The sequence below is a fragment of the Phalacrocorax carbo genome, chromosome 3 (genome assembly GCF_963921805.1).
Source record: "Phalacrocorax carbo chromosome 3, bPhaCar2.1, whole genome shotgun sequence".
Taxonomy (NCBI): Eukaryota; Metazoa; Chordata; class Aves; order Suliformes; family Phalacrocoracidae; genus Phalacrocorax; species Phalacrocorax carbo.
Genome location: NC_087515.1, coordinates 121,350,479 through 121,363,013, shown reverse-complemented (window position 1 = coordinate 121,363,013; position 12,535 = coordinate 121,350,479). Strand labels below are relative to the sequence as shown.

The 12,535-nt window shown below is 42.5% G+C and overlaps 1 protein-coding gene across 3 annotated transcripts in view; it reads right to left on the bottom strand.

The window, feature by feature from the left end:
• MFSD2B (MFSD2 lysolipid transporter B, sphingolipid) overlaps positions 1–12,214 on the bottom strand; it is a 47,275-nt gene extending 35,061 nt beyond the window's left edge. For 2 of the 3 annotated variants that reach the window (XR_010372379.1, XM_064448141.1), the window contains exons 1-3: positions 12,091–12,214; positions 6,609–6,725; positions 2,678–2,802 (exon numbers count right to left, since the gene is read on the bottom strand). Coding sequence is in view for 2 of the 3 variants with exons in the window: in XM_064448141.1 (XP_064304211.1) it covers positions 2,678–2,802; positions 6,609–6,725; positions 12,091–12,147 (299 nt within the window). In the remaining variant the exon portion in view is untranslated. Of the gene's footprint in view, positions 1–2,677; positions 2,803–6,608; positions 6,726–11,764; positions 12,002–12,090 lie in introns of those variants that run through there. The other variant, XM_064448142.1, reaches the window with a different exon arrangement.
• Positions 12,215–12,535: the final 321 nt, after the last annotated feature.

Sequence of the window (12,535 nt, the reverse complement as noted above, 5' to 3'; positions counted from 1 at the left end):
AGGTGGCTTAAAAAAAAGAACCACAGAAACTTAAATTCCAGACCATTAGCCAGCAATTAATTACATTAATCTAAAAATTATTTCAGGCAAACAATGCTTGTCAAACACCATGATATGGAAGAAGTGGCCAGATGCTATTATTTCCTAAAAGTCTGAGCTGCAGCAGTATCAGGGCCCTCCTGTATTCTTGTAAATCAGGCATTAAACAATGTAATTAGATGACCAAGATCCCAACAATAAATACGCAAACACGTAAAAGAGAAAACAGATTAATCCCTTCACAACAGCACTCCTGACATTGGGGGTCAGCTGATTATTTTGCAATCGTGAACTGAAAACCTGGAATACAAAAGAGTAACATGGGTAAATAGTTTAGTAAAACAATGGCTTTCCCACACTGCTCTTTGGGACGGGCAGCATCACTGGGAGCTGAGCATTTACAAGGAAAGTGCCAGGTTCTGGTGTTCTCTGTCCCTCCAGTCCCCAGGCCACAGCTGGTCAGCAACGGAAAACACAAATAAGGGTAAAATCCTAACACATCTCAGGGAATCTACCTTCCTCTCCAAAAGCGTGAGCTCTTCCAAGACTGGTGTCCAGACAGAGTCACCACAGTAAAATATTTTCATAGTCAATTTTCCTGCAACTTTTCAGCAACGACCTTCTTTGTATTCTTCCCACCTTCCATCCTCTTCCCACATTTTCCTTTCCTTATTAATGTCAGTGAGTTTTCAGAGCCTTACTGAAGTTGCTGAATATCTGATTGTCTACTGTTACCTCCTCTGACAAAATATTTGACCAGGTTTGCGTATTTCAAGTCAATGTCTGCTTATGCCTTTTAAACACATTGCATAAAAGAGATCAAAAGTGGTTGGTGAATTTTTTTTTTATATTGAGTACAGTATTAAACTATAGCTAAACATTCACCTTCTTTACTAATGTTCTTGCTTTGCTGGCAAGCTTTTCTAACTGAGCCAATTCCATTGCTTCACTCTAGATATTTAAGAAGTCAGAATAATTTCAAAATACTGAAGTACTTTTAAGCTCATGGAAGACAATTTTTGCTCTGTATAAATATGGTGTGACCTCCAAAGTGTAGGAACAAAATCCCCGTGAAAAAAACAATACCATTACCAAAAAACCAGACAAAATCTTTCTGGAAAGAAAGCAGCTGTTTGATGAAGACATATTAAAGGTTGGATTAGACAAGCACTTTTCCTGTAAGAAGTGCAAGTTGTACAGTAGTTGGTTTACAGTGCAAAAGGCTGATCAATTTGTGTTTGCGCTAGGATGGGAGCTGTTCTAACATTGATATAACACTGACTCTAAACACACGTATTTGCAGTATTTTCAGAGAACTAAAAAAGGCATCAGAATACATCTAATGCCACTTGTATAAAAACATCATTATTTTCTTTTTGAATAACTTTGTTACTTGGTTAATTCAGTGCTCATTAAAAAGCACTCCATTTACCTGGCCACAAACCAAATCCTGAAAAGAGAAACAGCAGCAAGCTCCTTTCTCCCCATGGGGCTCTTGACAAAACCTCAGCTTGGACCTGAAGGCCCTGTTCCTGTTGGGGCCAAGAGCAGCTGATCTCAGCCTTGTTCCCACCCGTACTTGCCTTCTATTCTTTGTCAAATGTAAGCTGCCGACAGACAAGTTTCTGTGGCCCTAAAAGCGTTTGACATCAAGAGAACCACCAGCTAAACAAATGGGCTTATTTTCCATGAAAATTCAACTTCTTTGCTCAGGATACCACATTTACTCCTAGGTTTTTGTTGTGAATAAAGTTTGGGGGTTATATTAATTAAAAATTCATAATTCATGCAAAATACCAGTTCTTTCCACTTTTCTACTTCCCACCTGTCAATCTCTTTCCTATATGAGCAACATTCATTCTCCTAACATCTCCTTATAGCACATGGGCAGCACACATACTAGTGTACTAGCTAAAGTGCGTACAAGGGATAAGTTTGTCAGTGAAATATCACACTGTCCCCGTAGAAATACTGATCAAAATCTCACAGCATCTCATTCATTATAAAAGCATGATGATTTTTTTAATTAGGTATTTGATCATGGGGATGTAAGAGAAGCAGGACCAGAATGACGGTTGTAAGGAGGAACATAACAGAGTGTCAAGCAGCACTGGCCACTGAGCCCTTCAATGCCATGGTGTCACGTCTGTTCCACATGTAAGCACACACACTTTACTGAATTGAAAGGCCTAGGGAATTAAAGTTAACAGAGCTCCTGGAAGGCTGATGTGAGAACTGAAGGCACACTAGGACACAAGTAGAAACAAGTTCCAACTTTGTGGAGGAGTGAAGCCAAACTAAAGGAGTCCAGACAAAGTTGAAAATTCAACCACAAATTCAAGAAAGTTTTAGATAGGAACTTCCGGTTTTGTTAACAATACAGTGTTTGGCTTTATTTGTTTGTGTCTCCAGAGGTAGAAAATCTCTTCTATGTTTTCATGGGTGAACATGTTAAAGGGAAATAGATGACATGACATTTTTTCTTTTTGATATCTATAGAATGAACACAATCACTGTTGTCTGGGAACCAGGCAAAGAAAAATTACTCTAATTCAATGAGGTGACTGTATGATCACAACACACACAGAGTATTCATAAATAAATTTATATGTAAACATATGTACACATTCATGCTTACCAAGGCATAAGCCGGCCAATTTTCGTCCATCTACTTTTGCTAATAAAAAAGCCAGCAACAGGATCAGTAACTGCACCTGAGGCTTTTCCAATGAACAGCACCAGAGAGGCATGAAATGGAGTAATCTGAAAGTACAGACAGAATACTATAAACAAGAGCCATTGTTTCACAATACAATGAAACAGAATAAAGCAACTTTCCAGAAATAAACCTCAGTGTTTTAAAGAATAGTGGTAGCTCATTTACAAAACATGTCTGCTGCTATCATACAAACTACTATTGGTTACCTGTAGCAAACAAGTGAGGCACTGAGACAGGCACCATGCAAGAAGGGATTAGAGGGGAAAAGTGCGAGGAAGGAGAGTTTATGAATGTGTTTAGAACTAGGAAAGAGTAAGATAAACAAGGACTTCTGTCTCCTGTTTGACTTAGTCATAAAACCTGACCGAGTTCCTCTGTAATTATCCCCTCACTTTGTTCCCCACACAGCCCCATTTGCCCATACCTTTATCTTGACCTGATCTAGAAAAAAAGTAGAGGGAGCTGTGTACATGCATTCATGTGTTTTAATCTCCTGAGATTACCGACAAGGCTGCCAACAGGTGGCATGTGGCTGTGGTTTGTAGCACAGCAGACTCTATCCACTCAGAACTGAACTGTGACAACTGAATGGCATAAGGTGCATCTGTTCAAATCAAAGTTGCCAGGACATGTCCAACAATCTCACTTGAAAAATGGTCACTGGTTACATAAGAAAAACCTTTGAAGTTAACCCAGGAGAACCGTACCGAAGTGCTTATTTAGAAATATAATTTATCCCAGGCAACGTAGTTATTTTCCGCATATGTCTGCAAGAGAACTTAGGAATTCATTATCACACATTGGTTAAAAAAGGTGGGGGGAGAAAAAGAGAGCGAGAAACTGCTGAAACAACCTGTGGGGCTTAAACAGCACCAGCAGACAAAACCACTCCACCACTTCTTCATGCTATCAGTGCTCCAACCTAGCAGGAAGCCTGCTGAACGCAGCTGATACACCACCAAGCTTGAGCTAGTGACCCCTGCTTTTCTGCAGAGCTTATCGCCTCTAGGCAGCATCACACGGCTTCCAGCTGGTGCAGGTCCCTGGCCTGCAGAATTTGCTGTATGTATTCCCTCAGAGGTGAAAGAAGCAATACTCTCTGAGATGTCCTGGACGACCTTTGCAAAAGGCAGGTGCTATATGCTTTTGCTGAATTTTAGCCCAAATTAGGTGAAGTTGCAGGGGCAGCCAATCATCCTGACACCACCAGCCCCGAGACACATACTCCACCCTAGAAAAACTGTCAACAGGGAAGGACTGGGAATGGTAGTCTCCAGCAGGTAATGACAGTGGCTTTCCAAGCATCCTGTTGCTGCAGCGTAGGACAAGGCTGGGATGGGCATTGGGCTGTGTCCCACAGCAGTTAGCTGATGTTCATCTCATCCACCTTCACTGACCTGAATCCTCCCACAGCTTGGGTGGCAAGAAACCCACCGACCACAAGGAAGACTTGCCATTGGGGCTGCAATGGAGCTGCTCACAACTCACTACTGCTTCTGAAGAGACAGGTCAGCCAAACAAGAACAAGTCAGCAGTCAGAAGGATAGAGGTGTTGAAATACTGCAGTGACAAGGGACACGGAGAGAGAAAGCTTCAAATTAGGTGGGTTTTGCATTGGTATTTTGTTCAGATAATGTGAATAGACAGAAAGGAAGTGGATACTACATAAACAGAAGTGGAAGAAAGCCTTGAGGAAAATTAAAACCCCTCTTATGTTAGGAGTGGAGTCTGCATAGTCACCCTGTCTTCATCATCGGTAGGGGCTTGGCTGCATTTTCTTAGCCCCTAAATTGAGACAGTGTCCATGAGCACCAATGCCAGAAACTTCTCAGTGTTAATAAAATACAGGATAAAATACGCTCAAGTCACCCATCTCAAAAGGAATAAAGACCAGGAACCTATTATCAGAGGTTTTGGTGTTTTCTAGTAATTTGCGGTGGTTCGGAGTTACATTTATATGTCTGTAGCTTATACACGTAATTTAGGTGGGACACAGAATTCAAAAGAAAAACCCACAAGCTACAGGAAGTGAATACAAGTGTAATTTTCTTAGAAAGGATTGAGATTATGTATGAAAGATTACACCTAGCAAGCTTCCCAATCTCTGAAAGAGCTAAAACAGTTCTGCCCTCTAAGTGGGCAAGAATCAAATCCAGCTAGTGACTATAAAATTACGTGCTCTCACCTGAAAATGTGTGGAAAAAAACATAGGATTTCAGAGCTGTTTGTCAGGCCTTGAGATAAATCCCGTCCCTGCAGGATTACTTCAGTGAAAACTAAATCATCAAGGAACAAATAATTATGTCCCCTAATGAAGTAGTAAGTGTATAATTACAAACACTAGGCAAAATGATGGGGTTTCAATAGCAGCTTGTTAACAAAATAGTTACTATTATGTCATTTATTTAGGTAGTGCCCAAAGATGCAGGAATGGGACCCCAGCTTTCTGGACACTGTACACAAACAGATAAAGGAATGAACAGTTCCTAGCTTCAAGGATTTTCAATTTCTGTGATAAGCAGAGGGTGGGGAAATTGCCATACTTATAAGCACCCTGAGAAAATTGTATTGGTGTCTTTCTCAGTTAGTCCATGCTTCGTCATCTCCAATGGCTTGTATTGCCATCCTTGATATAAGTGTGAAACAACTGTAGTCAGAGCTGAATCCACCTCCCTGCTGCACCTCCAAGTTGCCTGTTCTACCTCCAGCTCCTCAGACTCCATGCCATCCACTTGCCATCTTTAACACTGATGTCCTAAACTGGCCCCTTTTCTAGATCTTGTGACTTAGCTCTCAACAAGACACTCAAGATCTCAGTTTTACATGCCAGTCTTATTGTGTTGCCAAATTTACCAGGTAAGTCACGTCTCAGCTTCAGATATCAGACTTTTATAGGAAAACCATAAACTCAATCTTTTGGACACCTCCACTCCCCCAGTCCTGACATCCTCTCTTTTGATATCTGAAACAGCAAATGGATGATGATATCTGATCCAGAACCTCCTGTTCTTTCCAGCAAATGAAAACAGTCAGTGCCGAAAGCCACTTATTTAGTTTCAGCTACAACTGTTCTCATGGTCCCTGCAATTCGGCCAGATGTCCTTAAAATCCTTTTTTCTATGTTATAATACTTGATCTGTCCCACCTAGTTGCCATACAGACATACAAGACAATACAAACAGTAAAAAATGCCTACGGATTGATTTTTTTTTTTGCTTCTCTGCTGTCCTGAAATCCAGCTGGAGCAGCTGAAAGTCAGATGAATGGGATGACTCCTACTGCTTTGTTTTACCAGGTCTGCTTCTGCACCAGAGAGCTACAGACTGGAAGCAAAGAACCTTCAGGAAAGATAACTCAGCTTTCTTTGCAAAGAAATTATTCTAGACAAACCAAATAAAATCTATGTGAAGGTATGTTGACTACTTGAAGCAACTGCAGTGATCTTTAACTAAACCAAATGAACAAAACTTCACAACCTCAACATGGTGCTATTAATGTTTCACACATCTCATATCTTACGCTCTGACTCTTAACACAAAGAACGGCTTTTTCTTGTGTCTGCAAGCGTGTGAGCTCTACAGTGCCTAAAGTTCTACTAATGATCCCAAACTAAAAGCAAACAATGGCTGCTTCAAGACAGAAAGGAAACTAGTGAAAAAAAAAAAGAAAAAAATATTTCTGGACAAGTTTATGCACTTCCCAGGATGCTGAGCAGCTAGAGGGCATGATAACTAGACAATTCAAAAGCTTTATTAGCTCATTCACCTTTTATCATTCCAGGGACATTGTTGACAATATCAGAGTTGAAGAAAGAAATAGTCTTTATGTAAAGGTTTCTTGTGCTACTTACATGGGCTATATCTAGCAGGTAGATCTGTAGGAAGAAAGCAGAAGCACTCCCTGCCACTTGATTTGGGGCACCTCCTATTGCATAGCATAATTTGCGGCAAATCGAGAGCCTGTGTTCCTGTTTGAGATGAAGCAGAACAAACGATGAGAAAAGCAAGGTACAAAAATTAAACACTACAGAGTCATAAGATCTAAGGTTAACACCAAATTCAGGAATTCGACCAATAAATCCATATGCCCTTAACCCCTCATTTTGTTTTAATTTTTGACAGTTGTTTTCCTTAATTCAGCCCCTAAAAAACAGATTCCAGTGTTCCTACAAGGAATTTAGGCTTACCCACCTGTTTCTTGCAAGCTATTGAAAAACAAGTCTACAAACAAGCAAGAAGGAGCAAAGAAGTGCACATGTTGTTACACTATTTTCTGAGCTTAGTTTTGAGTGTTTCCGATTTTTTTAAGGGTGGAAATCTTTTAAACTTTTTTTTAAAAAATAATTTTTTGTATTAATCTTTCAGTTCATAATAACTGATAGATACTTTCATACCATAGAAATTAGATAACATTCATAGAAGGGAAGTTCCAGAGTCAAAGGCAGACTGAAGAGGTCCAAAATATTTGTGCTCCGTTCCTTCCTTAGTCACAAAATGCTGGTGTGACCCTGGCAAAGTCACTCGACTTTGTGCATCTTCCTTTTGGCTTGACTTTTCTGTATCTTTTGTGAAAGTTGGCATAATAGGGAAAGTGATTTTGGGGCCCAAGTCCTCTTTAGGAAGGACTCTAAGTCACTTGAGGCGTTGTTTAAAAAATTTTGCAAAACTGTGCTCTCTCATTTGCCTTTTGATGTTTGAAAAGTACTGTAAGCATCCAAGAACATTCTCTAATAGAATTGCCAAATAACAGTAAGATAAAAACTGAAAATAAGGTTCCATAACAGTAATTAAAAGACAAAAAATCCACAGAGTCTAACAGAAATTCTAACACTGCTTTCCAATAGTGTTTTCCAGAGTACTGAAAAACCTTTAAAAAAAATTGTAAGACTTAATTTCATGCCATAAAATTCAAAATACAGGAAGAAAATTACTTTCCATTAATCTTGTATTCCTTTCAGAGGGACAACACATCCAACCTGAATTTAGACTTTTAGGCTTTCAACCCCTTTTGAAAGACTGCTGTCAGCAGGAACCAGGAACCATGAAGACGAGCAGTAGCAATATTAGCGCTGGGTCTGCCCTCTCCCTCAGCTGAACACACAAGCCCTTAATTCTTACACAGATCAGGATAAAAACAGAGGTATGGTAATGTGATCCACCCCAATGATAATACTCTGATATGCTACCTAATTTCTGAACATTTTAAAATGTACTAAGTACCGTAATCTTTACTACCTAACAGAGTTTTGATAAGTTTTAGACTTCTAGACAGAGCCTTTTACCATCTAAGAATTTTCCTTTGAACTGTTTTATCTGAGTGGGTGTGAACAAGCAAGCACAAGCATCAAGACTCTCCTTTTTGTGTTCCTACAGAGAAAGACGGGGTGGCGTCCCATTACTACGCCCAAGTAAAGCGGATGGTGTCAGGGCACAAGCTGCAAAATGGTATTGCCACAGCAGGCTTCACCTGCACTCCATATTGGTAATTTTCTTCTTTCCAGGAAAAAAAGAGGGCGGTAAGCAGTCACAAGACAGACTTCATCAGAACAATATGCTAGTTAATTTGGTGAGAGGTTTTAAGCACAACAAACAGACTATATATATATATGCTGTACAAAGTAACTCTCAATTTTTCATACATAAGTCCTATCAAATGTGAGCTTCACTACACTTGTGGGGTCTACAGAATCTTGTTCACTTGACTCACAACACAGCCCTCTTGAGCTCTGCTCCAGGGGCTGGGTACTTTTGAACCTTATCACACTGTTTTATTTTTTAATCATTCCCTTCTACTAGCCTTACCTCCATCCTATCAGAAATTAAATTACTTTAAAAGTTTATTTTCCTTTGATAACCTTTGCTTCTGATCTCCAAGCACTGGCAAGATGACTTCCAGCTGAAATCAAGAGACATAAACCACTGCTACGTAAATCCTGCATCCCATTCCACCCCTAAAACAGGCCGAGAAAAACTTTTAGATCCATAATGTTGCTTTCCCATTTATTTTCCCTAGTAGCTGTCATAGTATCACAGAATGGTTTGCAATGGAAGGGACCTTTGAAGGCCATCCAGTCCAAGCCCCCTGCCACGGGCAGGGACATCTTTCATTAGACCAGGCTGCTCAAAGCCCCGTCCAACCTGACCTTAAACACTTCCAGTGGCGGGGCATCCACAGCTTCTCTGGGCAACCTGTTCCATTGTCTCAGCACCCTCATTGGAAGAATTTCTTCCTTATGTCCCCCTTTCAGTTTAAAACCATTGCCCCTTGTCCTTTCAATAGCCAAGGCTAACACAGTAAAAGGAAATGCCTCCATATAATATACATGATACCTACATATTTTTGTAACGCAAAGAACATTAAGTTATTTAGAATTATTCTAACTAAAGCTGTGGCACAGGAAAGAGTCAACCAAAATCTAAGCTTACAGGCCATAGGCAGTACTCCTGGCTTTATATCAGTTTCATGGTTAGAAGGGTCACAGTCTTAATACAGTTTTTCTAAAAAGTCTCACTGTGATTCTACACACCCCCAGGATGCTGCTCAGCTACTTTCTGAACCACACTCCCAGATCACCTTGAAGCAAAGTTTGTACTTCGGTCACAGTAATAGTTAAATTTTCACTAAATTTTGCTTATGAACATTATTTTCAGAATAAAACAAACTGTCAGAGACACACAGCATACAGAGGTGTCCTGTTTGGTCAGCCACAGAAATAGCAGGAATCAGAAGTTCATGAACTTCCTGAAATGGAGGTTACATCCTGATCACTGTTCAATACCTGTTTTCCTTTTATTTTGCCTAATAGGTTTTTGAACTCATTCGTACATTAAGCCGTGATACACCATAGCAGTTCTACACACGAATGGCACATACCCTGAAAGGAAACACCACTGCATTCATTGCAGATCTGCTGCCCGGTAATTTCATTGAGTGCCCCTGAGTTTCTATCTGCTGAGAAATAATCATCCAAACCCTACATTCTGATGTCTCTTTCCGAAAGCAGCAGCCCATAATATATTTTGACTCTTCATAGTGATTGCCATGTAATTTAAATAAGTTTTCTACCTCAATATTTGATGAGACAGTGGTAAAAATGAAGGTAGGTCTCTGCGCCAGTAAAGCTGAAACATTTCCTTCTCTCTAACTTCCTGGGCTTACAGTTAGGAGTAGAAAAAAATACACACGGCAGCTGCCCAATACAGGATCTAGAGAAGTAAGTCTCCCAGCTTTGTTTGGGTTTACATGATATTGCTAAAAAGTGACACCAGAAACTGGCTTGAGAAGGACAACATCACACTTGTGCGGGGCAGCATGAGCAGCAGCAGTGCATTGGCTATGAGCAACTAACAGGTTTTTCACTCTTAAGGCTGAATTTCCCTGCTGCATTGCTTCCTCAAGCAACAGAAATTGCTTAATTTCTGTGAAATCCAGTGAAAGCTTTTTCACCTGTCTGTCAGTCACCTTAAAGTACTCCAGAAATTCATGAGACATCTGAATGTATATGTAGTGGTCAAATAAGGAACAAAACACAAAGTATTTACAACAAAAATTTTGTTTTGAGACCCATGTTGTATAGTTGAATCAAATTGCTTCTATAAGCTTTAGAAGAAACATGAGAGGATGGTGTAGGAGGTAAGAGAAAGGAGAGTCAGTCACATGAAGTTATATTTTTTGTCCTCAGACTAACTTGAAAATGTTATACTTATAAATGCTCCTGTTATATCAAACTTAATTGTGTTTCAAGGTAAACCAAGAGAGCATAATAGCTGAGAGATTTGATTTAGCTCTTTAAATAGAAGAATAAGTTTAAACATTTTAATAGAAAAATAATGCATCTCATACCGTGTATTTCCTTTATTTTTAATTCTCTTGTAAGTTAAAACCATACTTCTCATTGCTTGCTAAGTTTTCCCTTCCCCAGCAGAACAGAAATTGAATACAACGTTTATAACAGATCATCTTATTTCTAAAGAAAGTATTTAAGCACATTGAAAACAACTCTTTGCAACTGTGTGAAGATATTGCAGGAACATTACGGGTGTAGGAAGCAGCTGCATTTTGTCCTAAGCTGTTCTTTATCAGTCGAGTCCAGAACTGAACCAACAAGTAATTTAAAAGCAGTAAGATGAGAGGGCAAAACCTGTGACTCAAAGATAAACTCTAGTCTAGGTTTATCTGAGAAACAATGAAAATGCAGCTAACAAGGAGGAGCTTTTGAGTCAGCTTTTTCTCAGCATAGAACTAATACTGGCAGTGTTTGTTTTGTGGGTGACCATACAACTGCCTCTTAAAAGCATGAGTGTCCTAGTCACAGGTGGCATCGCAGGTCCCTCACACCAAGTCTCTTGAGGACTGTTTTCAGGTTTCTTAGCAACACCAGCCCACCCCTGAGTGGAAGAAACAACAGGAGCAGGACTTGGGTGCAGACACCTAAAAAGGGCACACAAGCAAGGCAGGATACAGCAGTGCTTTCCCAGGATGTTCTTCCAGCTGCTGGCAACGTAGTGCTGTGGGGCTCTGTAAGCCAAACATGGCTTATCTGTTTAAAATCTTCAGATTTCTCCCACTAATTAACCCAGATGCTTTCTGAACACAAAAAGTCAAGCTAGAACAGCAGGTGCCCACAGTGTCTGATGAGCTCCGTGGCTTGACCGCTTTCCATCACATCTTGAAAGGTTACCTTGGCCCCTCTGTCGTGAAGCTGCCCCTTCCCATCTTTGCCAGATCCCCCCTCAAGACCCATGGAGCGAGGGCGGTCCTCAATCACCTCTTACCTGCCTCTCCACTCCTGGCTCGGCAAGCACCGAGCCTCAAGAGGAAGCATTTAGGTACCGTCTCACTCCTAACTTCCAGATGAGCATTGCGAGGTGATGAGGCTTCCTGAGGAGGGTGAACCTCCTCCCGCCCCGACACCCCACCTGCCTTGATCAGAGACAGCCCCGCAGGGAAGAGGCAGTGGAAAGGGAATGAGCTTTTTTTCCTGCCACCGAAGTGGACAGTACGTACCGTATAGTGCATTTGAAGGAGAATATCAGAGTTACACGGAGCTTCTTGGTGAGAGAGAAGGGTGGTGGTCGTGAGGATTTCAGAGCTACCTCAGGTACCTCGCCGGGACAGGCTGCGCCGGGCTAGAAGCACCGCAGGGAACTCGGCAGCGGCGAGTCCCAGCTGCCCCGAACGCCCCCAGAGCGCCCGCTCCCCTTCCCACCGGCAATGAAATTAAAAACCCAGCAGACCGGAGCGGGAGGGACCACCCCGCACGCCCAGGACCCCCGCCCCCAGGAGCTCCTCAAGACCCCCGCCGCCGCCGTTCCCCCTTCCCAGCCCCTTACCTCCTCCTCCTCCTGCTGCTCCGGCCGCTCCGGGCCGTCCCTTGCAGCCCCCGCCATGGCAAAGCGGCCAGCCCACCCCCGTCCAACACCTGCGTGCCCGGGGCGGGGCGGCGGGGGAAGGAGCGGGTGGCGTCCTGCCTCGCCCTCCCGCAGCAGCCCGGAGGGACAGAGGCGCTATCGCTGCCCTCCAGGCTCCGGAGCGGGCATCCCCCGCCACAGCAGCCCTCTCCCCACCTCGGGCGGCAGGGGCACCCCATCACCCTCCGACCCGCCATACCGTTTCCCCTGTGGAGAGGAGCGGAGCGGGGCTGCTCCCCGCGGCGCGAGCAGCCGCGAGGCGAAGCCCGGGCTTTGCCGTACGAGCAGCCCGCGAACCGGCCCGAGCGCCCGCCCGCCGCTCCCCTCAGAGGCGCCCCGAGGGCCGCCGCTGCCGCCTCGCCCCGCA